This window comes from Camelina sativa, chromosome 16, assembly GCF_000633955.1.
Source record: "Camelina sativa cultivar DH55 chromosome 16, Cs, whole genome shotgun sequence".
In the NCBI taxonomy this organism is placed as follows: Eukaryota; Viridiplantae; Streptophyta; class Magnoliopsida; order Brassicales; family Brassicaceae; genus Camelina; species Camelina sativa.
In genome coordinates, this window is record NC_025700.1 from 7520754 (window position 1) to 7544001 (window position 23248).

The window sequence follows — 23248 nt, forward strand, 5'->3', positions numbered from 1 at the left end:
AACAAAATCTTCTTTACAATTTGGGCATAAGGTTTTCGGCGGGACCACATAAGAGTTGAAAACGGTCTTAGGGATTTCCACCTTAGACGAGATGGGTACTAATTTAGGATTACCGGAGAGCATGGGTGGGTCCAAAATAAAACTTTTTTCTTTTGTTAGAGAAAGGCTTCATACCATGGTTAATGGGTGGTCCTCAAAAATCTTATCTAAAGGGGGTAAAGAGGTAATGATAAAATCTGTTGCCACCGCTTTACAACCTTACGTGATGCCTTGTTTTTGTCTTCCAAAATCAGTAACGATAAATTAATAAGTGTTGTTGCAAACTTTTGGTGGAGTAATAACGGCCAATCAGGAGGAATGCATTGGATGGCCTGGAATAAGCTTTTTTCTAGTAAAGCGAATGGTGGGTTAGGATTTTGGAGTGTGGATGATTTTAATACTGTCCTCCTGGCTAAACAGTTATGGCGGCTGATAACGGTGTCGGACTCGCTTTCCGCGAGAGTGTTTGAAGGCCAGTATTTCCAAAAATCAGATCCTTTGGAACCTATCAAGTCATACTCCCTGTCTTATGGATGTATGAGTATTATCTCAGCTTGACCTCCAGTAAATAAAAGGCTTATCAAAAGGATTGGGTCTAGGGCTTCCAATTCTGTATGGACAGATCCCTCGATACCAGCTCAATACCCGAGGCCAACTTTACATCAAGATTCCAATGTTGCCACGTCACTTACAGTTGACCATTTTATTGACACATGGAAAAATTCGTGGAAGATTGAGTTGCTCAATATTACTTTTGACCCATAGGATGTCTCTTTGATATGTGTTATGTCGTTGAGGACCCCTTATTATGTGGATTCTCTAGGTTGGTATTTTACCAAAACTGGCAAATACACGGTTAAGTCGGGCTACCAAACAATTCATAAGGATACGCTGGTGGAGGTCTGTGGTCCGGATATTCGCCTTTACAAGCTTATGTGTGGCAAACCAAGTGTCCCCCTAAGTTAAAGCATTTTATGTGGCAAGTCCTTTCTATTTGCATGGCCGTCACGTGGAATTTACACAATAGATGTATAGTGTGTGATTCTGAGTGTCTTAAGTGCGGCAATCATCAGAAAACTATAAATCATGCCATTTTTCAATGCCCGCCCGCTCTTCAAAGATGGGAACTTTCTCAGGTTCCAACGATTCCGGGTGTTTTCCCATCAGAATCTTTTTATGCGAATATGAACTATCTTTTCTAGCGAACGCCGAAGGATGTCAATATTTTAATGTTTCCTTGGTTGATATGGTATATCTGGAAAGCTCGAAACAAAAAGGTTTTTGAGGCTATGGATAAAGATCCAAGAGATGTTATACAACTTGCGGAGAGTGAGGAAAAGGCCTGGTCTGCAGCTCAATTGGATCTCCTACACGAGTCTCAACAACCCCGTGTTGGTCTTGTATAATCCACGAGTTATTCGGGTTATAGATGTTCCATTGATTGCTCTTGGAAGGACACCAATTTTTTTCAGGAATAGAGTGGTATTGTTCCTGTTGTAAAGACCCCTCACAAACCATGGGGGCAGCAAATCTCCGTCGTAGTTTGTCGGTGTTACACTAGTGTGGACGATGAAGTGTATGATGAAAGCAAACAAGCGAGATGTGGTGTTCATAACCAACTACTCAGATTTGGTGAAGATGGTATATTTTCCAGCCGAGTGGTCTGGGTAGAGATTCAAAACGATAAGAGGAGCTTTCTTGATTTTTCATTCATTTTCGTTTCTCGTAGGGCTAATACGACATTCTTGAGTACATGCTAAACCGCTTTTGAGTTTATTTGTAAATGACATTCTTTCGCATTGACTATTTTAAGCTAATCAATTAAAATTATTGACAAAAGAAGAAAAAAAACATTTAACGTCCAAATAATACTTTTTTACTTTAATAATTTGCTTGATTTAAGGATAACCAGTTAACCAAAGTCTCATATTCTTTTTTCTTTTCTTTTAATTAATATCACGATTTATTTTCTTGAATAAGACAAAATTAAAAGCAAAGATATTTTGAATTTTTGTTACTATGAAATTTAAAAATTTTAGCAAATTATTTTCATAAGTACAAAAAGCACTAGTCCAAAAACTTTGGTCAGATATCTGAAGCTTAAAGTTGATGTTAGTATTTTTGGTTTTTTTTTGTTACACTTACACTTTGTTCACAAGTATATCCTGAAAATAAGCATGATTTAAAATTAATTTATACTAGAAATAAGGAGATTTTACTTCAAAAAAAAAAGTTAAACCCCCAAAAAAACTTTATAAATTCAAAGGACAAATAATTGCAATTATTGCAAATTTGAAAAAATCATACTTACACAATATTTTTCAAACATTATTTATGCAATACCCTTTTTCTATTAAAAATCTGAATTTTGTTTTTTTTCTCTTGAGTTTGGAAAAACTAAGAAACTCGCTTCCCTAATTTTTATGTAAATAATTTGTTAAAACATTTGGTTTTCAGACAAAAACAAAAAACAAATCCCAATCCATTTTTATTTTGCAGAACCCGAAAGAGTTTAGAGTGTGACTTTTGAGTTTGAGAGCTCACTTTGTTACTCTCTCTTGAAGCGAATCAAGTTAATACTACTCCCAAGAAGAGATTCCCCATTCTTCTCTCCGCGTCTCTCTCCCTGTGTTTCAGATCCAGGTTTGTCTCTTCTTCTCATCGTAACTCGAACTGGGTCTCTTGCTTCTGCTTTAGTCTTCGTTTTGTGGGTACTGAGAAAGAAAAAAAGCTACGAACTTGAAGTTATCTTCTTCAAAGGTCTCAATAATGCAGAAATTGAAAAAAAAATTAGGGCTTTTTATGATTTATGCTTCTAAAGTTACTTAATTAGGACTCACTTCTCATTTTGTACTTTGTTCATTCATGAAACTGTAATTTAGTGAGCTTATGGAAACAAAAAAATGCTTAGATTTTTTTTTCAATTTACCGCAACTTCCCATTTTAGTGCTTCACTAATAACTTCATATACTTAATGGCCTTTTATGTTTTGGTTGCATATTGATTATGGTATCTAAACATTTTGATGGTTGTTAAATTGTAGTGTTGTTGAGTGGTCAAAAGAATGGAGGAGATACAGTCTCAATCAGATTTATACCGTTCATCTTCGTCATCTGCAAGTAGTCCAACAAGTAGAGTCCCATCAAGTCACTTTTTCTATGTAAGAAAACCTGGTTCTCTTCGACAACCTATATCCTTTGAGGATTCTCCTGAGTGGGAAGACACACCTGATGTTGATTCAAGAATGGAAGATGAAGCTGGTGGTGGTGATTCTATTAACTATGCTACAACAACAACACCTATTTCTCCTTCGCTGTCGAAGATGAATAGCGGATCAATGGCTTCTTCTCCTCCTCCTGTCCCTGAAGGTGGAGGAGCGGCTGTTGTTGTTAGGAAAATTGCTGGTGCTTCTATTGCTTGGAAAGATTTGACTGTTACTATGAAAGGGAAGAGGAAATATTCTGACAAAGTTGTTAAGAGTTCGAATGGTTATGCTTTCCCCGGGACTATGACGGTTATTATGGGTCCTGCTAAGTCTGGGAAGTCTACTCTATTGAGAGCACTTGCTGGTAAGTATTTTTGGCTATTGATTCATTGTTAGTATTTGTTTTCTCTTTCACTTGACATGGTTCTTATCTTTTATAGGAAGATTGCCACCTTCAGCAAAAATGTACGGTGAGGTGTTTGTGAATGGTTCAAAATCACATATGCCTTATGGATCATACGTGAGTCACTACTGTCTATAGTTTTCTTGGTTTGTTAATGTTTTGCTTTGTTAATTCTTCTTTTGCTTTTATTGTAGGGGTTTGTTGAGAGGGAAACACAACTGATTGGATCGCTTACAGTTCGTGAATTCCTATACTATTCAGCGCTGCTTCAGCTTCCAGGTTTCCTCTTTCAGAAAAGGAGTGTTGTGGAAGATGCTATCCAGGCAATGTCTCTGAGTGATTATGCAAACAAATTGATTGGTGGTCACTGTTACATGAAGGGACTCCGAAGTGGTGAAAGAAGACGTGTGTCTATTGCTCGTGAACTTGTGATGCGACCACATATCTTATTCATTGATGAGCCTCTTTATCATCTTGACAGGTTTTAACCATATTTCTAAACTTAAATATGTTATCATCTGCCTTATACTACATTTTAGAATCCTTGCATTCTAAAATTGACACTTTTGCTCTCTTCTATAGTGTTTCAGCACTGCTTATGATGGTGACGCTAAAAAAGCTTGCAAGTATGGGATGTACACTTGTATTCACGATTTATCAAAGCAGCACTGAAGTGTTTGGTTTGTTTGATAGAATCTGCCTTCTATCAAATGGAAACACACTCTTCTTTGGAGAGACACTGGCTTGCTTACAAGTAAATATATAAACTATAAAGCGTTTTGGAACTTTTTATTTTTCTCATATCAAGGCCAAAAGATCACTCTCTAAGTTATGTTTTTACTTGTTATGTGTCTCCTTGAAGCACTTTTCAAATGCTGGATTCCCATGCCCGATTATGCAAAGTCCATCAGATCATTTTTTGCGGGCTATTAACACAGATTTCGATAGGATTATTGCAATGTGCAAAAACTGGCAGGTACATTACACAAACTTGAGAGTTTATATGATTTGTGCTTCTTTCTTGTTTCTTGTTTTCCTGATATGAGGTAAATAAAAACAACAGGACGATAATGGGGACTTTTCAGCAGTGAATATGGATACTGCTGTTGCTATTCGGACTCTCGAGGCTACTTATAAATCATCTGCAGATGCTGATTCCGTCGAGGCTATGATATCTAAACTTACCGAAAGGGTAACAATTGTCTATTGATGGATCTTATTATATATCTAAGTTTCTTTTTTGTTTCCTATATGAACGTTCTTTTTTCATTTTGCAGGAGGGTACACAGCTTAAATCCAAGGGACAAGCCGGTGCTGCTACACGTGTTGCAGTGCTCACTTGGAGATCGCTTCTAGTTATGTCGAGGGAATGGGAATACTATTGGCTCCGACTTATTCTTTACATGATTCTTACACTTAGTATTGGCACATTATATTCTGGCTTAGGTCATTCTTTGTCTTCTGTTGCAGTAAGTCTTTTAAACCATTCTCAACAATGTCACATTTGAGTACCGAAACATGCAATTTATTGTTCCATGTAAATATATTCTTACAGACAAGAGTTGCTGCTGTGTTTGTTTTTGTCTCCTTTGCCTCACTATTGGGAATAGCTGGAATACCTTCACTTTTAAAAGAGATCAAGGTAACCATTTCTTCTTCTTGATTTCTCTTATCTTTGATCACATTTTCTTTTGAGCTCTGAAGTTTTCTACTTTCATCTTCTAATAGATATATAGAAGTGAAGCATCGAACCAGCATTCGGGTGCTTTTGTCTTCTTACTAGGGCAGTTTCTGGGAAGCATACCGTTCTTGTTTCTAATGTCCATTTCCTCAAGTCTTGTGTTCTACTTCATGGTCGGGTTAAGAGACGATTTCAGCTTGTTGATGTACTTTGTGCTCAACTTCTTCATGTGCCTTTTAGTGAACGAAGGATTGATGCTCTCCATTGCTTGCATTTGGCGAGATGTTTACTGGAGCACATTGACTCTCATCTCTGTACACGTGAGTTGTGTATTTCGAATTGACCTTTTATCAGATTTATGATTCATGTCTTCTTGGATAATATAGATTTGACTTGTATACAACTTAGGGAAAATAGAATGGTCAACTCAGCCTAAGATGAGCGTTGGATTTAGGAGATATTATATACGCTTATCAAACTTGAATCTATTGCTTACCAATCACTTTGATTACAAATGAGAGTTTAGTACATGTAGGTCATTACTGATTAGTAAAGGAGATTAGTGTCTTTAGAAATGAATTAGTCATGATAAAGGATTGATCTTTCTTCCTATGCATCATTGCAGGTGATCATGATGCTCTCTTCAGGTCACTTTAGAATCCGTAACGCTCTACCAAAACCCGTCTGGACTTACCCGTTCTCTTACATCTCGTTCCACACTTACTCCATCGAGGTTACATATTCAACATTCTAAAAAACAATCTTCTATTTCTTCCAGGGGGTAAACTCAAGAACGTTCTTGTATGTTTGCATACGTGCAGGGTCTTTTAGAGAACGAGTACCTCGGGGAAGTGTTTGCGGTTGGAGAAGTGAGGAGTATATCGGGCTACCAGGCGATCCAAGGAAACTACCAGATATCTCCAGACACAAACTCCAAATGGCGGAACATGCTTGTGCTGTTGGCTATGGCTTTTGGCTACCGTCTTCTTGTTTATGTTTTACTACGTTTTGGCCTAAACAAGAACGTGTCTGGTCGTTTACTGCTTAGTCATAAGAAAAATAACAGTTCTAGGTAGATGAATCATGATTTTTAGATAATATTACTTTAGTCTCTTTTGTAATTCTAGTAGTTGAAAATGAAAACAGTTATTTATTATTATTAATTATTTTTCTAGAAATTTGGACAGACAGACAGAAAATGTAAAATATAAAAACACTTTTTTGAGATTCATTTGCATGGATAACATTTTTGAAACAAAATCAATCACCATTTTAACTTCCATTTGTATGTGATAACAATTTTGTAATATTGTAGTTGTACGGTTGTACCTATGTTACATATACAAACATGGCTTATAAATGTTTAGAGAGATTTGTGATCGTGTATGGTCCACTGTATAAATTGCGTTATATAACATCTGAACGTGTATGGACAACATGTGGTCGACTGAGTACCATAAAAACCAAAAGATCTTGTTATGCTTCCTGTCAAACTTCTCAAAATTCTGTGTCTAAGACCACCTCCAATGGAGGAAGTTTCTTAACATGAATGAATATCTCTTATTTTAGAGAGAGAAAAAACTATAAATAAAAAATGGTATGAGTTTCTTAAATAGTAGAAACTTTTCTTTTAAAATTTCTTAAGAGATTTATGAAACTTTGGAAAGAGTTTTTAAACTATTTAAGAAACTTATCAAATTAAATAACAGTATTTGTATGATCGCAATAATAACAAAAAAATTCATGTTAGGAAACTATGGTTGGAGATGGTCTCTAAGATCTTGTTATGCTTCCGTCAAACTTCTCAAAATTCTGAGTGTCTAAAATCTAAATAGTAAATACTGCTTCAAGATGGCCCCTTTAACTATGTAAATGCATCATGAGTAGTAGCTGAAAGTCTGAAACCCATCAAGATGTACAGTCGTTCAAATGTGAGTATGGGCTTGTGTCTAGTTAAGGTATGGTAGATCGGCTTTGTTTGTATAATTGTATTCGAAATTTTAACTTTTCCTCGGGGTCCAAGTTTAGGAAAATGAATCCAAATGAATCCAAAACTATACTGAAGGAAAAATATTATTATGTGAAGTGACTTTATTAGAATAAATAGCAAATGTTAAATTCATCGAGAATATACACCATTAGGTTTGCTCCCTACAAACATATTAATTTGGCTAATGAGCCGGTTTATTGTGATCCAGTGAGCGGGTTCTATTTTTTTTGTTTAGTGTACATAATTAAATAATGAATATTCTTAGTTCAATTTATTTAATTTGGTTTCTTCTCTTTGTTTCATTTTATATGATATTAGGTCGAGAGTGAACTTGAAGTTTATTAAGAAAGGTGACAGTCGAGGCGTTACAGGTGGTTAATCAATTGTTTTAAACTTTTTTGTAACTTTTTGAAATCGGGATGTTACAATTCTTCCGACTAAAATATTGCAACGTTCTCATTACACACCAAAACTGTCACCCTCGACGGTGTTAACCCTCTCGAATCCACATTCATCTGGGTTCGGTTCTGATACCACTTGTAACGCCCGTCATCACCTCTTTAAGTGGGTTTCACGTCTACTCTCGGTCCATGGGTCCCCCTTTTCTAAGTAGGTCCTAGGTCCATTCCCAGCCCATGGTCCACTCATATTCGGTGGCCGATTTCCTACGTCTGGACGACTTTAAATCATCACGTGATATTTTGGTGTTTTTTTCTCACTTGCACAGTTTCGACATTCATTTCTCGGAATGTCAGCCATCATAACATACTCCAGCAGAAATACGTTTAACTGTGGAGTTCTCTCAACACATTTGACCGAAAAGATAATTGCACTTTTGTGATATAAAAAAGTCAAATCAATTCTTTTAAACATCTCCACAAGTCCTGAAACCTAGGTGTTACAACAATGAACAAAAGATATGACAAAGATTGAAGATAATAATAAAACAAAATGCCACTAAAGTTTTTATAGTAATAGCTATTATTTTAATAATATTCTCTTAACTTTTTTTTAATAAGTTGTTCTTAACCTAGAAAAATTATATATATATATATATATAGATATATTGTAATAACAAACAATATGTTTCATGTTTTTTTTCCTCGTCAAATATGCAAAATAATGTAATCTTTATAATTGGTTTCCCTAAAGATGTATTGAAAATTATTTTCTTAGCTTATTATGTTTCAATACTGGTCAAGTAATATTAATTATATTATGCATAATTAAATATGTATTTTTCAGCATATTTAGTTAAGGTTTTGAAATATTATATGCTTAACTAAATATGCTTAAAATCTTATTGTTGTAAATATTACTTGACCAATATTAAAAAAGTTCTCTAAATATTATTACTTGACCAATATTGATGGTTGTATAAATTACCTTAATATTAATTCTTTTAGCTTAACTTAAGGGTGTTATTTGATTCTTAGTTCTAAAGAATTTTGATGATTGCAATAAAGTCATAGAAAGTGAATAAGTGAAAGAATTTAAAACACTGCTAGAGAGTTTTCTATAATCTTATTAATTAGTTTTTATGTAATCTTGTAAAGTCTCCCAAACAATTTCTCTATTTTGATGATACATTCTATGAATTTATTTTGTGAAAGTGTGTATAAAGTCATAAACCAATATCATAATAATTGAATTCATTAACAATCCTACCTTATTTTGTTTTAATTGAATAACACAAAAATGTTGTTCACATTATAAAATTTTAAGTGAATTTTTACAAATCAAAAACTAATAACACCAAATTTTAATAGAGTTTAACAAAATCTTGATTGAATAACAACTGATTCTATGTAACATTTAAAGTCATTATGATAAGATCAAAGAATATGAAGAAAGTAATTTTTAAGACATTACTTATTAAGAAACAGAGGGAGAGTATAAGATTCACAATAATAGAGTCAATATATGCAACACATTACCAAATATATTCACGTGAAAATGTATTTGCCGATTTTATTTTTCATTTTTTACATTTTAATATTCATTAACTTATATTAGCTTTTATTCAACTTCAAGAAAATGTATGGCTTGAAAATCAATCTAACTTTGATTTGGTAAAGTTTATGTACTCCGCTCTAGCCTCTAGTTCTTCATTGTATATTCAAAAACATGTGAAAATTATAGATTTATTTTTTTTAAGCCGATACCAATACATTTGATTATATAATTTAATCTTAGACACGTACTAGTTACTTATAGTATTAAATATCAGCACAACAACATTTTTGTGTATTAACACAGAAGCCACGAACATATCTTAGTTTTGTAGTACAGATATGATTGCAGAGTTCTCGTCCTCCTTGCGGACACACGTTATGCCCAAAGCATTTGAGAAAGGAACGCCCTATTCGGCCAGGTTGATAATCTATATACATTATTAACAATAATCAATACCTATTAACAAAAGAGTGAAATCATCATGATGATAATTACAAAATGAAGGTATGAATAACAATAACCAATTACCTGGACTTTTAGCAGTTGTAGAAAGAGAATGGACAAAAGATATGATGAAGATGATAGTAAAACAAAATGCCACCAAAGTTTTCATAGTGATAGCTATTATTTTAGTGATATTCTCTCAACTTTTTTTTAATGAGTTGTTTTTCACCTAAACTGATTATATATATAATATGCAAAGTATGTTTCATATTTTTTTTCCTAGTCAAAGATGCAAAATAATATAATCTTTTGACTTATTTTCCTATAGATGTATTAAATTTTCTTAGCTTATTATGCTTCAATACTGGTCAAGAAAAATTAATTATTTTATACATTAAAATATGTATTTTTCAGCATATTTACTTAGGGTTTTGAAATATTATAGGCTTCACTAAATATGCTTAAAACCTGATGGTTGTAAATATTACTTGACCAGTATTGAAAAAAATTTCTAATTATTTTTACTTGACTAATATTGATTGTTCTATGAATTACCTTAATATTGATTCTTTTAGCTTAATTATTCAGCATAAGCAAAAATTTCTGATGGTTGTAAATATTCAAAATTAATGCTATTAATTAATAGTCCTCTGCTTCACAAAAAATTGGAGCAGAGCTTAGCTCAAATTTTACAATAGTTTTAGTAGGCTTTACCAATGTTTTTGTAGATTTTTGCCGTTATTTTGACAGACAGTTGTGTTTTGGCAAAGCTACACACAATAGTATAACAAAGAAAACAGTTGGTAAAGATTGTCTTTGCAGTATTTGGGGTTAAAATTTAATACCATTTAATGATTTTGTAACGTCCGTCAACGATATTTTTACTCGCACTTCAAATTAAAAAAAGGTTTTGGTTAACATCTTATTATATAAAGCTTGATGACAAAATTACTAATTAACATGATTGTGACACGTGTCAATTGTATCATTCAAATCTTGACACGTGTCAATTCTAAATAAGGACCCGCCATAAAAAATAAAAACGTAAAAATTCAAAACCTACCATAAAACTGTTTTATATAAAAGTAAAATAAATAAAAAAAAACCTAATTTTATTTAAAATCTTTTAAAGAAATTTTTTTTTTTAAGCTTCTAAATGTAAAACAAAACTATTAACAATTTTAAAAATATGAAAAAGCAATTATAAGAAAATTATAAAATTTAAACAGCTTTAAATTTTAAAAAGATCATTATAAGGAAATTATATATATATATCATAAAATTCGAAATTATAATATAGTTTATTTATTTTAATTTTAAGTTGCTAATTTTACAAGAAAAATGATTACTTTTTATATAAGATAAAAAATGATTGTGAAAATATACAATTAATTACTGTTTATGGAAAAAATATAAATACTCACCTTTACATAAAGAAAAAGATGGTTGAAGTAAAAAAAAAAAAAAGATCGTCTCATATTCTTTTGACCAATCAAATAATTTATTCAAAAATACTGCTATTGTAATATATAAGATAGGAGTATGTAATCTTAACGTATGCATTTTGTAACTATAAAAATGTTAAAGTGAATAGGCATATAATAAGTTATTTAATGTGTTCATAAAGATAATTTGTTGGTAGTAGTAAAGACTAAAAAGTATATTTTAATAAAATATATTTATGTGTACAAATACAATTTTAGTAGTAATGTATATAGTAGATTTGTAAATGGATATACATTAGTGTATTATAGCAAAAAAAAATAACTATTTTCTATAACTAAAATTTTATCTCTTTACTTTTACATATTGTTTTTACTTATGAAAAGAATTAAATATATATTATTTGTTAAAATTAATTTTATTTTAATAACTTTGAACTCATCTACAACTATTTTTTTTAATCTAAAAGTGTATCTATTTACCTTTTTTTTTTTTCTCAACCAAACAATAAATTAAAAAGAAATTTCTCGGTTAGTTGTCCAAGCTGGAGGGAAGGGATTTACAAAAGATAAGAGAACACGAAGCACGGGCAAGACAATCTGCATTTGTATTTGACACACGCGGGATCAAAGAGATATAAAATAGTGGGAAGGACTCAAGCGAGTTAAAATCATCAAGCAAGTTGGAGAAGGACGAACAATCTTTAGGGACTGTACAATAGTGAGTAACTCAGCAAAATCAGTCTTGAAATGTTGACAAGCAATCCCTGCAGCACGTATACGCTCCATGACCGACAACAACGCTTCTAACTCTGAATGTAGGGGGAGGGGCTCCATCTTAGACACTTGGCCCCCAACAACAAGGTTCGCTCCTCACTAACGCAACACCACCAGCCCAATCTTGAATGCACATTGGTTGCTTTCCAAGAACCATCAATCTGACAACCAGGTGAAGAAACCTGGACATCTGAAGACGGAGATGGAGCTGGCATGTTCCACCGTAAAAGAGAGCGCCTCTTCCCAGGCTAACTTATCGTCCAAAGCCTGAGCAATTATATCATTCGCCTCGATCTCTAAACCTTGAAAAACGTTTTTATTTATGGCATTCCATATTGCCCATAAAATCTATGGTAATTGAAGAAGTTGATCATGATCACCCTATTGAGAGGCACCCCTCCAGAAAACAAAATCTAAATTCGAGTACATCGACTCCATTAAAATAAACATGTTTAAACAATGCAATATATTTTCCTCGGTCTTTGGCTTGAGTTTACAAAAGAAACTTCATAGATAAGAGAACGCGAAGCACATACAAGATACTCCGCCTTCGTATTTTCCGCAAGCGGGATCTAGGAGATGAAGAATAGTGGAAAGGACTTCAGCGAGTTAAACTCATCACATAGATTATTGTCATCAAGCTTTATATAATAAGATGTTAAATATGTTGTTAACCAAAACCGGGCAATCTTAGCACATGAAGGGTATATAGCTTACTCTTATTTATGTTCGTTCTCTACATAGATTATGTTTCCACTGCTGAGCTAAGGCTCAACAACAAACAAGTCAAACAAGGCCTATATACTTGCCTTTCTAAGTCATTCTTGTCTAGGTTCTCAACAAGCTTGGGTTCATATTCGAAGAATACTTATCTTAGAGGACTGTAAGCAATAATCCCAATCCCAAGTTCCATGAAGAAGGAAAGATAATATGAAGTTACATGACAATTACGGTGTCATGGATGAAACGTTTAGCTAACACTGAGGCGTTTGCAAAAGCGCATCAAATCTTTAGAAACAGTCTCTTTCAAGTTCAGATATTGAATTTCACTCTCTTGGAAATCGAGAACAACCGTATCATTTCTAGTGTATCGAGAACAGACGACCCATCAAATGATATTGCTTCATCAGAAGAAGACATCAGTTGCTGATATTGTTGTTCATCTTTAGGCTTTACTTTAAGAAGAAGAAGAGTGTGTCCAATTATATCAGACTGGCTTGATGAATAACACCCTTGGGTAGTGATGTTAAAGTGGACTCAGATCCCGCGGCCCTAAACGGTACTGCTATAAAAATTTAGGCCTGTGACCCGTTTAAACTCACAGGCGTGACGGGTCTTGATAACACATAAATGGGTAGCCTGTTCAATATATTTTTTTCTGATTTTTTCGTAAAACGATGTCTTTGAGTTTAAGGTTGTTCTTTAAACGGAGTTTAGTTAGTGTTGTTCTTTAAACGATGACCTCGCTGCCTCTATCTCCCATCACCGCCTCATCATACGAGCCTCGTCTCTTCTTCCATGTTTCTTACTTCATCAACTCCGTTTTGAATTTTCAAGTTTTCATATTCTTAGTAGATTTTTGAGAAGACTCACAAAATTGGAATCTAACTCAGATGATAGACATAGCCGAGTAAGAGTACGTCGGAGATTGAAGACGGTTGTGCGGAGGTGATGATGGTGGTGGTGAGTATTCAAAATTGAATTAAATTAATTATTTAATTAAAAACTAAATAAATAACAATATATATTGGGAAATCCATTAACTAAATGGGTCAACAACTCAACATAAATTTAAGGTTAGACCATCTACATCCCAAAATAATATATTTTATTATTTCTTTTTAATATTATTATATATTTAAATAATAAAATTGGAAAAAGAAGTTAACTTATCACTTGCTATGACACATGTCTGAGAATCGATGCTACCGTTGCTGAGAGAATGACTGTTTCTTAATTTTTTTGTTTCTTTATTATTACTTTTTGATTTTTAATGGAAAGAACTCTTAAGAGTACCTGCCACGCTTAAACAGGTACATAATTAAACGGATATGATTTTTTTTTACGTTAAACAAGCACAGTCTAAAAGGGCCGGATCTAAACGCGCCGAGTCTACCCATATTAACATTACTACCCTTAGGCGTCATAATTAATAAGAAGTTAAACACACAAAAAATTAATGAAATATAATTTTATTTTTGATGATTTGCTCATTTTTTACATTAGATGAGTATTGACCAGTGGTACACCACAAAATAATATTTTGTATATATATTTGTAAAATAATTGATATTCGTCGTGCTTACCAAAATATTAAAGTTTTAAATATATTTTATTGTATTTGCAAAGATTTACAATATCAATTATTGAATAATTAGGTATTGAGTTTGAAAGAACTATAAGTATATATTTTTTGTTACTAATAATACACTGAATAATTAATTTTATTAAATTTTAATATATATATATATCATTTAATTTTGATTTTAAATAATTTCAGTTTTAAATTATAATGTTGGATTAAATGTTTAGAATCTTGATGAATATTGGAACATTTATTAATTATCATATATATTGTTAATGATAGAAATTAAAAATACCAGTATATCGATGAATGACCATATATATTAAGAAAAAATTATTATAATTAAGTATTCGAATCATTGAATCAAATATATATTTCAATTTTGATTCAATTCATAAAAATAACATAAAAATATATTTCAAAAACGTTAAAATAGATATCTCTTACACAAAATAGTGAATCAATTCAAAACTCATTGAAAGGAGAGGTGGACAAAAGGGGTTGAATTGAACCTAAACTTTTTTTTGGTTTCAGTTTAATTTTTTTTTTTTTATATTCACTGAACAAACCTAATATCATACCACATTTACAAATACTAAAACCAAATAATTTGTTTGGATTAACATTTTTTTCAGAGTAGATTTTTATGACCAAAACTGAATTATAAAGCGTATTATAAGATGGAAACAAAATTTGACAAAGTTCCATAAGAAAAAAAAAAAAAAAGAGTTACGCTTTCCCATTAGATAAACCAACCTTAGCCATAAGACCATCAATAAACAAACCCAAGTTCATCTCCGAGGATGATCCACTGTTCCTCACCGCACCTTCCAAACTCATTTTCACCCGTCCGATCTTCTCCTTAGAAACCCCACACATCAAACGGTTAATATTCCTCCCAACCTCATCTCTCCCAAAATCACTCCGATCTTCACAAAGATTGATCCCAATCTCCCAATCATCAACCACAAGCTTCCTATTCGTAACCTGATCAGTCAACAACGGGAAACACAACACAGGAACCTCACACCAAATCGTCTCCAGTATCGAGTTCCAACCACAATGTGTTAAAAACCCACCAACACTCTCATGTGACAGAACCGTCATCTGACAACACCATGGTATCACAATCCCACGGTCTCCAGCTTCTGTCTGGAACCCTTCCGGTAATGGGTTCGTCTCGTCTGAACTGACAATGTCTGGTCTAACCACCCAAACGAAATTGACTTTGCTCTGTAATATCCCGTGAGCTATCTCGACAAGATCCTTTTTGGTCACGTGAGCGTAACTACCGAATGATACGTAAAGGACTGAGCTTTTTGGTTTAGTGTTGAGCCATTGTGTGCAATCTGATTCAGACCAGAGTGATGTTGTGACTGAAGAAGAACCTGACTGGAGATTGAACGGGATGATTGGTCCGACTGCGTAAAATGGGATCTTTGAGTTGAGTGCTTTGATTGTTTTGTCTTCGAATTGTTGGATCGTGTTGCAGAGTACAAAGTCGACTTTTTTAACGTCTTCAAATGCTTTGAATATGATTTGATGAACTACTGAAGAAGTATCTGTTTCTTGAAGATACGACGCCGTGTCTTTTGGGTTTATCGCGGCCACTCCGGGAATGTAGTCTATCAGATCGTCGCGGGTTTCTGTGTCAGGAAAAATAGTTACGGGGTAGATTTAGATAATTAATAAAATGTTAGGACGAGTTTGGTAAATTAGAAAAAGGAAATATCAAAAGGTGGTAATTTTAATATGGACCCCCTGACATTAATTCACATGCATCATTACATGACAAAAGTAAAGTCCCTACGCTTTTTTGTTAAGTCCCTACTGGCTTTTATTATTTTTCGCCATGTTTATATCGTTACGATTACTGATTTTTGTTTGTTTTTGTTTTTCCTTTTTGGTCGGCAAACCGTAACGCTTTTTAACAGGAGTATTTTAAATAATTCACCAAAAAAAAGGAGTACTTAAATAAATAATTTCATTTGATTTTTTTTGGAAAATTTTTATAATTATGGTAGTAAAATTGTTTGAAAAAGAGAATACTTTTTTGGTATCAAAGCGATAACATATAGTTTCATGATATATTTGGTACAATAGTGTGGTAACATGGTACTTTTCTAATATTATAATGCGATTTCATATATAATCGTGCAAATCATTTGAGTTGAGGGTAATATTTTAATCAAGCATAAAATTATTTACGTAAAAAAACAAATTCATTGACCTAACTAATAAAAAATGTCAGGTTGTAACTAATGTGTGTCTTAAATGATCTTTCATAGTTTTTTTACTCAACAAAATAACATTTTTTTATAAAATGTTTTTTTTTGGGGTTAAAACAATAAAATGTTTTAGAAAACCTATTTAGTAAGAATAATCATAAACCAAAAAAAGAAAGAAAAAAGTTGTGTACAAGCTGTCTAAATGATAAAAGTAATCACCCAATAATAACAGAATATTCGAATAATATAGTCACTAGATAGGTAAACATGCAATGAAATGCTCACCAATTATTATTATCTTGCATTTCAATTTAATTATAGACGTTGACCAAGACCCAAAAGAACATGTTTTCGTGAAATTTGAAAGATCTACCGTTATTATCAATGAAACAAAATAGGAGCAGGAAACAAATCTTTATCAAAAAAAAACAAAAGAGGAAACAATAAAAAATGAGGCATAAAAATATACAAAAAGATAAAATTAAAGAAGAAGAAGATGATAATTAGTAAATTACCTTGAGCACCAAAATGGCCATGAACCCGAAGCAGATCCAGATGGTAATAAAGCGAGAAAACTAAAGCAGCTTCGGTCCAAAACGAGACACAAACCAAACCAAACTTCCTCGCAACCACCGACGGCCACACAAAGAACGTGTCGGCGATCATCACATTCACACCGCCGTCTCTTCCGACAAGACTCGCCACAAGCTCTTCCACATGCGCGTAGAACACGTGCAACAGAGACGACTGGTACGTGTCATGGTTCAACGACCGGTCAAACCCCACCGGTAAACCATCGGAAACCGTCGCGTACCTTATGTCAAGGCCAGACTCAGACCTAACTCCGGCGAAAATATCTCCATCGGAGCCGTTTGTGATCTGGTGGTGGATGTAATGAGTGTTGACGAATGTGACGGTGATCCCTTGTGACGCTAGCTTGATGGCTAACTGTACAAACGGGTTTACATGTCCTTGAAACGGATATGGGATCAGGAGAGCATGAAGATGATGATGATTATGATTTTTAGGGTTTTTAACGTCCGCCATTAAAATGGGTTTTTGTGGTGATGAGGAAGATGAAGAAATGAGAGAAATCTAAAGGTTATATTTTTTTTTTTGTTTTTTTTTTGGTTTTAAAATAAAAAAGAGAGAAGAATCTGCCATTAAGAAAAAAGAAAAAAACATATGGGGCAAGTTGGGAATAAATGAATGACTTTGCATTGATNTTCCGACAAGACTCGCCACAAGCTCTTCCACATGCGCGTAGAACACGTGCAACAGAGACGACTGGTACGTGTCATGGTTCAACGACCGGTCAAACCCCACCGGTAAACCATCGGAAACCGTCGCGTACCTTATGTCAAGGCCAGACTCAGACCTAACTCCGGCGAAAATATCTCCATCGGAGCCGTTTGTGATCTGGTGGTGGATGTAATGAGTGTTGACGAATGTGACGGTGATCCCTTGTGACGCTAGCTTGATGGCTAACTGTACAAACGGGTTTACATGTCCTTGAAACGGATATGGGATCAGGAGAGCATGAAGATGATGATGATTATGATTTTTAGGGTTTTTAACGTCCGCCATTAAAATGGGTTTTTGTGGTGATGAGGAAGATGAAGAAATGAGAGAAATCTAAAGGTTATATTTTTTTTTTTGTTTTTTTTTTGGTTTTAAAATAAAAAAGAGAGAAGAATCTGCCATTAAGAAAAAAGAAAAAAACATATGGGGCAAGTTGGGAATAAATGAATGACTTTGCATTGATTCGCGGAAATAGCCATAGAAGTGGATGGTTAGTGGCATTTCTATGCATTTAATTTTATTTTCTTTGATTTTGATAATACAATTTAATAATTTGTTCCTTAAAGAAAATATCTTTCATCTAAAATCCAGTAAGATGTCATGGAGAGAATCTAGTTCCAGTAAAAGTTTATGACCATGTGGATTTAGAGTTGCTTAGTCAAAATGGTTGGTTTGTCAATTTATATTCTCCTAATGTAAACGACAAAGACAGAGGCAAATATATTCATTTATGTAGAAGAAAAAGAAAGATGAGTAATAGTTGAAAAAAAAAATGATGAGTAATTTTCGTTTTTAGGTTTTATTATAATATTAGGTTTTCACATGCGGTACAAGGCGGGACTAAAGAATAATTAATATATTTTAAATAATAATTTTTACTTTATTTTGTATTCAAATTCCCAATTAATTAAATTTTATCTAATTAATTTATAATTTTGTTTAGAATGTTTTTTTTTATTCTTAGGTTTTATACAATTTATAACCTAATTACATTAAATTTGTTATTAGATAGAATATAAAAATTTAAAACACTTAGTTTTGTTTTCTATAATTAAACAGAGGTATATGCCTATATGGTATGTTAAGTTAATTTTCCAAACTATGATTACAAATCTATAGTATATGAAATAAACTAATAATTTTAGTATTGGTTCTATAGTCCAAACTCGCCATGCTAGGCGGATCACGCAATATGTTCAAAGATTTTTAATCCGCAAAAACTCATCATATGATACCCGTGAAAGTAAAATATAGTATGTGAGACTGAAAATCAATTTTTATCAAATCAGTTTTTCAAATTTTTAAAGAACAATACCTCTTCTAAAACACTTAGTTTCTATAAAAAATATGTATATAATAAGGAAATAAAATATGTATATATTTACAATTATGTTTGTTAACTTTTAAAACACTTAGTTTCTATAAAAAAATAAATATAAATAGAGTTAAGTGTGTTTATTAAATTAATTATTTAATGCTAATGGCATGCCTGTAAATAAGTGTCAACTTCAGAAAAAATGTCTCTAAAAATGTATATATAGATACCTCTAAAATATATATGAATCACCCCCCTCTCCTCTATTATTAATACGAATCATTTATCCTTGTGACGAATATAAATTTAAGAACACAACTTTATATATTCATATATTTTCTGGAGTAATTTAAATAATTATGAATGTAAACAAAAAAGAAAAAACGTAAAACGTAAACTTCTTTTGTGAAGCACAAAATATATCAAACCCAAAGAAGATAATCGGAGGAACATTTGGTTTGACAAAAGTTTGAACTTTAGCAATGTAGCTAAACAATAAACTGATGTGCAATGAAGGTAATAGGGAATAAAACAAATTTATCTGGAAATAAAACAGATTTATTTAGTAGATTTAAGAATGAATTAACTTTTCAACCATCAAAATTAATTCTGAACAATCTATTTGAAATACGTGACATTTAATTTGGTGAGACAATATAATAGATTGATAGAGATGACACATAGTAGCGTTTCCATAAAAAAATTTGTTTACTTAATAAGAGGACTCTCATGACTAAGCATGGAATCCAATGATCATTTAAAACTGTGATTGAATGCCCTGAATCCATTACACTTGTTTCATTTGATCGAGCATGTTGTTACCAATCTTATACAGTTTAATCAATTTTAATTTTTTGATATAGTTTTGATCGATACATATAGGGTTGACTATGGTATACTACCCTAACTATACCATTTCTTCGATAAACATTATAGACTTTTTGCCTCTTTTTTTAACACCATAAACTATATTTTTCTCCATTAAACATCACAAACTATACATTCTCTTCTAATTACAACATAACGACCAACAGACAATTCATCAACAAAATTTCCTTTTCATCTTCCTCTTCATCTTCATCAACAAACTATACATTCTCTTCCTCTTCATCTGAATTATCTGGAATTTCATTTCGACCAACAAACAATTCATCAACAAAATTTCTTACTGAATCTTCTACTTCAAACTCAAACCGATCTACTCCATCTTCATCATCTTCAGCTTCATCTTTGATTTTCTTTTTCTTACCCTCTCTTTTGTTTTTTTTTCTAATTTGCAGTCATCTTCGTTTTCCTCACTAGGATTGTTATCAATATTTTCCATTTCCGTGTCGTGTTGCATCGCATCCATGTCTTCTTCGTTCATCAGATAACTGAAAAATTAACTGTTCTAAGCTTTTGACAAAAAAAAAAAAAAACTAAGCTAACGAGAGAGAGAGAGAGAGAAAGATAAGCTATGAAAGGAGAGAGAGACCGTACCAGGAAAATGGAGAGAAAGAGAAGTAGGAAACGGTGATAAATTGAGAGGAAGAGAGAATCCTAAGATTTTGAGACTTTGATACGGGGAAGAAGGAAACTGATCGTGGACTCTGTTTTTTGGTTCAGCTAATGCAAACGTGGTTTTCAAAACATGATTATCGGTTTACTAAGTCTAATCACAATTTTAGAGTCGTTATATTGTAATTAAAAGAGAATATATAGTTTGTGATGTTTAATGGAGAAAAATATAGTTGATGGTGTTCAGAAAAGAGGCAAAAAGTCTATGATGTTTATCGAAGAAGTAGTATAGTTGGGGTAGTATACCAGAGTCAACCCATACATATATTGGGTTCATAAATCATCAAGTACCACAATTTCGACGTGGTTCTCCAAAAGTGAAAACTACTCCACTGCTCTTAGCATATCCCCAATATGATATTCTATAACACTAGTATGGATCGGTGTATCTTCAATATCAACGCTTTGATAGTTCAAATTCTTAACTCTAAAAAACAAAAATTGTGAACTTTTTTTTAAAGTCAATAACTGGAAAATGACAATTGCCCATTGGAGGACTAATTCTATTATTAGGAGATGTAAACATATTTCCTCCAAAACATATCACACAAGCTCCTTTGCTTAAATCTGTAAATTTTTTAAGAAATCATCATTGATTTTACCATTGGAGAAGGTTTTTCTTAACATCTCCCCTTACAAATCCAAAATTTAATAATAAAAAAATTGGTCACGAGTTCTTAGCATTGGAGATGGCAGGACCAGCCCGGCGCTAAACCACGTAAAATAAGGGTTTTAGACAGAAATATTTATTAACGGTTTTTGGAGCTTACTTTTGTAAATGTTTAATGGTACAGTGGTAAAAGTCACTTATCAACTGTTCAAAATCTTCGAGATCGAGGCAGTTAAGATGTAAATTTTAGCATTTTTGTTCTTTCAGTGTTTTTTTAGTTGGCCAATTTTTTGTTTTTTTTTGCTTAGGCATATAAAAAGCTTGGCCGGCCCTGGGAGGTGGTTTTAGATACAATGCAACCTTCCTCAATTGCTCTTATTATTTTAATTGCCTTACGGTCCAAGTTACCTTCTACATGTGCTGGTTGTGTGACCATAACTTCATTAAACCAAGTCCTATGTTTTATTACCTGTAGATTATTGTCTCGGGATCCATGGCTCCGGTTTTTTAATTGCAGTTTATAATTCCGATTAACTTAAATTAAACCGGACATGTATTTTATATAATAGAATTCTTTAACAAAAATCACTACAGTTTTATAGCATACCTTAAATGTATTAAAACATGCATCAGACGAGAACCAGTGATTTTCTTGAGACAAGGATCATTTGCTCAACAAGATATGTTATGTTGGTGGCCTATGCGCGTTAATTAAATTTCACATAAAGATTTATTGACCCATTACAAAGATTTGTTGAAAACTTGAAAAAAATCATGGATTGTGGAAATAACAAATCGTTTTGTCGACGAAAAACAAATTAATTAGTGATTTCAAACTCATGGTGTCAATAAATGTAAGAAACTGATCGAAACAACTGTCGTTGACTCTTTGCTAAACTCAATATTGAAGTAGGTATTAAAAGATGGTATAAGAGAGCATAAAGAAACCTAAGAAGAACAAATGAAGAAAGAAAGATGACAAGTTCTTTCACACTTACATCATTCGTAGTTTCTTACACCTTCCTCGTCATTTCGTTTTCATTCATAATTTCTCTTGTGTTCTAGACCGATGATAACATTTTACATTTACATCATCTTTCTTTACATCTGTCTAACAATAAAAACGGCTGTCTTTAGGTGATGATGTCTTCGAGCATGCTCAAAAACATTTTCCAGAAAATGGCAATATCCGTGGTGAGTCAGTCCAATTAAAATGATCCGAGTGAATATAAATAATTTCCAACAAATATTTTAAGGCATTAGTTAATAAAATATATATCTTACCCGAAATGAAACTCGGCTGGGAGCTCCAAACGGGAGAAATTATTTTTACCTGATCACTCCATGGAACGGAGTTTGTTCTACTAGTAGATACTGGTAAACTCAACTCTGTTCCATGGACTTATCCGGTTCACTTAACGGAATTGGAGACCATTGTGTGAGGAAAATGAGTTTTTGGAGATGATTTTAGAAAGAGGTGGTTGAGAGGGATTGTTGTTTTACAATGTTTATAGATATTGATAAGCAAAGTGGCAGAGAATTGTGTGGTTTGGATAGGAGGAGCTCTTGGGTGTACGAAAATACGTTGGCTATGGTCACTAAATCACGATTTAAGAACTAAATATATAGTATATTCAGTATACTAAATTGGGATAAAATACATTCAAAAGATAGGAGTTGGTTTGGAGTATTAATATTAAATCGGTCTATTATAGACCGTCTATAGTACTGATAGTATATTTACGTCTAGCTTTCTATTCTTCTTTGGTCACTACTGCGGTGAATAAATACAAATTGGGATAAAATACATTCAAAAGATAGGAGTTGGTTTTGAGTATTATTAAATCGGTCTATAGTACTAATGATATAATTTAAACAAACCGTTAGGAGCCTGAAATATATTGATCCGGATATTTCAGTTTTCTCTAAAGAAAGAGCATGATGATTCTTGTTACCTCAAATTGCAGTGGCCGGTTTAAATGGATTTAAATTGA

The 23248-nt window shown here is 32.7% G+C and overlaps 2 protein-coding genes across 3 annotated transcripts; one reads left to right on the top strand and one right to left on the bottom strand.

Moving 5' to 3' along the window:
* Positions 2435–6514, top strand: LOC104750104 (ABC transporter G family member 3-like). Of its 2 annotated transcripts, XM_010471851.2 has the most exons (12): positions 2435–2682; positions 3083–3608; positions 3685–3764; positions 3842–4128; positions 4230–4401; positions 4510–4623; positions 4711–4839; positions 4925–5116; positions 5203–5289; positions 5376–5648; positions 5954–6061; positions 6150–6404. In XM_010471851.2, exons 2-12 carry the CDS (start codon positions 3104–3106, stop codon positions 6402–6404), a joined length of 2202 nt encoding a protein of 733 aa, XP_010470153.1. In that variant the 5' UTR covers positions 2435–2682; positions 3083–3103. The 2 variants fall into 2 exon arrangements, with proteins under 2 accessions (XP_010470153.1, XP_019093449.1); XM_019237904.1 differs by lacking the exon at positions 2435–2682 and having other exon boundaries at positions 3104–3608; positions 6150–6514.
* On the bottom strand, positions 14836–17626 carry LOC104750105 (UDP-glycosyltransferase 86A2-like). Its single transcript, XM_010471852.2, has 2 exons — positions 16986–17626; positions 14836–15888 (listed from the first exon to the last, which is right to left on the bottom strand). Exons 1-2 carry the CDS (start codon positions 17515–17517, stop codon positions 14972–14974), a joined length of 1449 nt encoding a protein of 482 aa, XP_010470154.1. The 5' UTR covers positions 17518–17626; the 3' UTR covers positions 14836–14971.

Coding starts and splice junctions, on each gene's coding strand:
- LOC104750104 (XM_010471851.2), top strand. CDS start 3,104: ATGGAGGAGATACAGTCTCAATCAGATTTATACCGTTCATCTTCGTCA. Junction 3,765..3,841: donor ATATGCCTTATGGATCATAC/GTGAGTCACTAC, acceptor CTTTTATTGTAG/GGGTTTGTTGAGAGGGAAAC. Junction 6,062..6,149: donor TCCACACTTACTCCATCGAG/GTTACATATTCA, acceptor GCATACGTGCAG/GGTCTTTTAGAGAACGAGTA.
- LOC104750105 (XM_010471852.2), bottom strand. CDS start 17,517: ATGGCGGACGTTAAAAACCCTAAAAATCATAATCATCATCATCTTCAT. Junction 15,889..16,985: donor TGGCCATTTTGGTGCTCAAG/GTAATTTACTAA, acceptor TTCCTGACACAG/AAACCCGCGACGATCTGATA.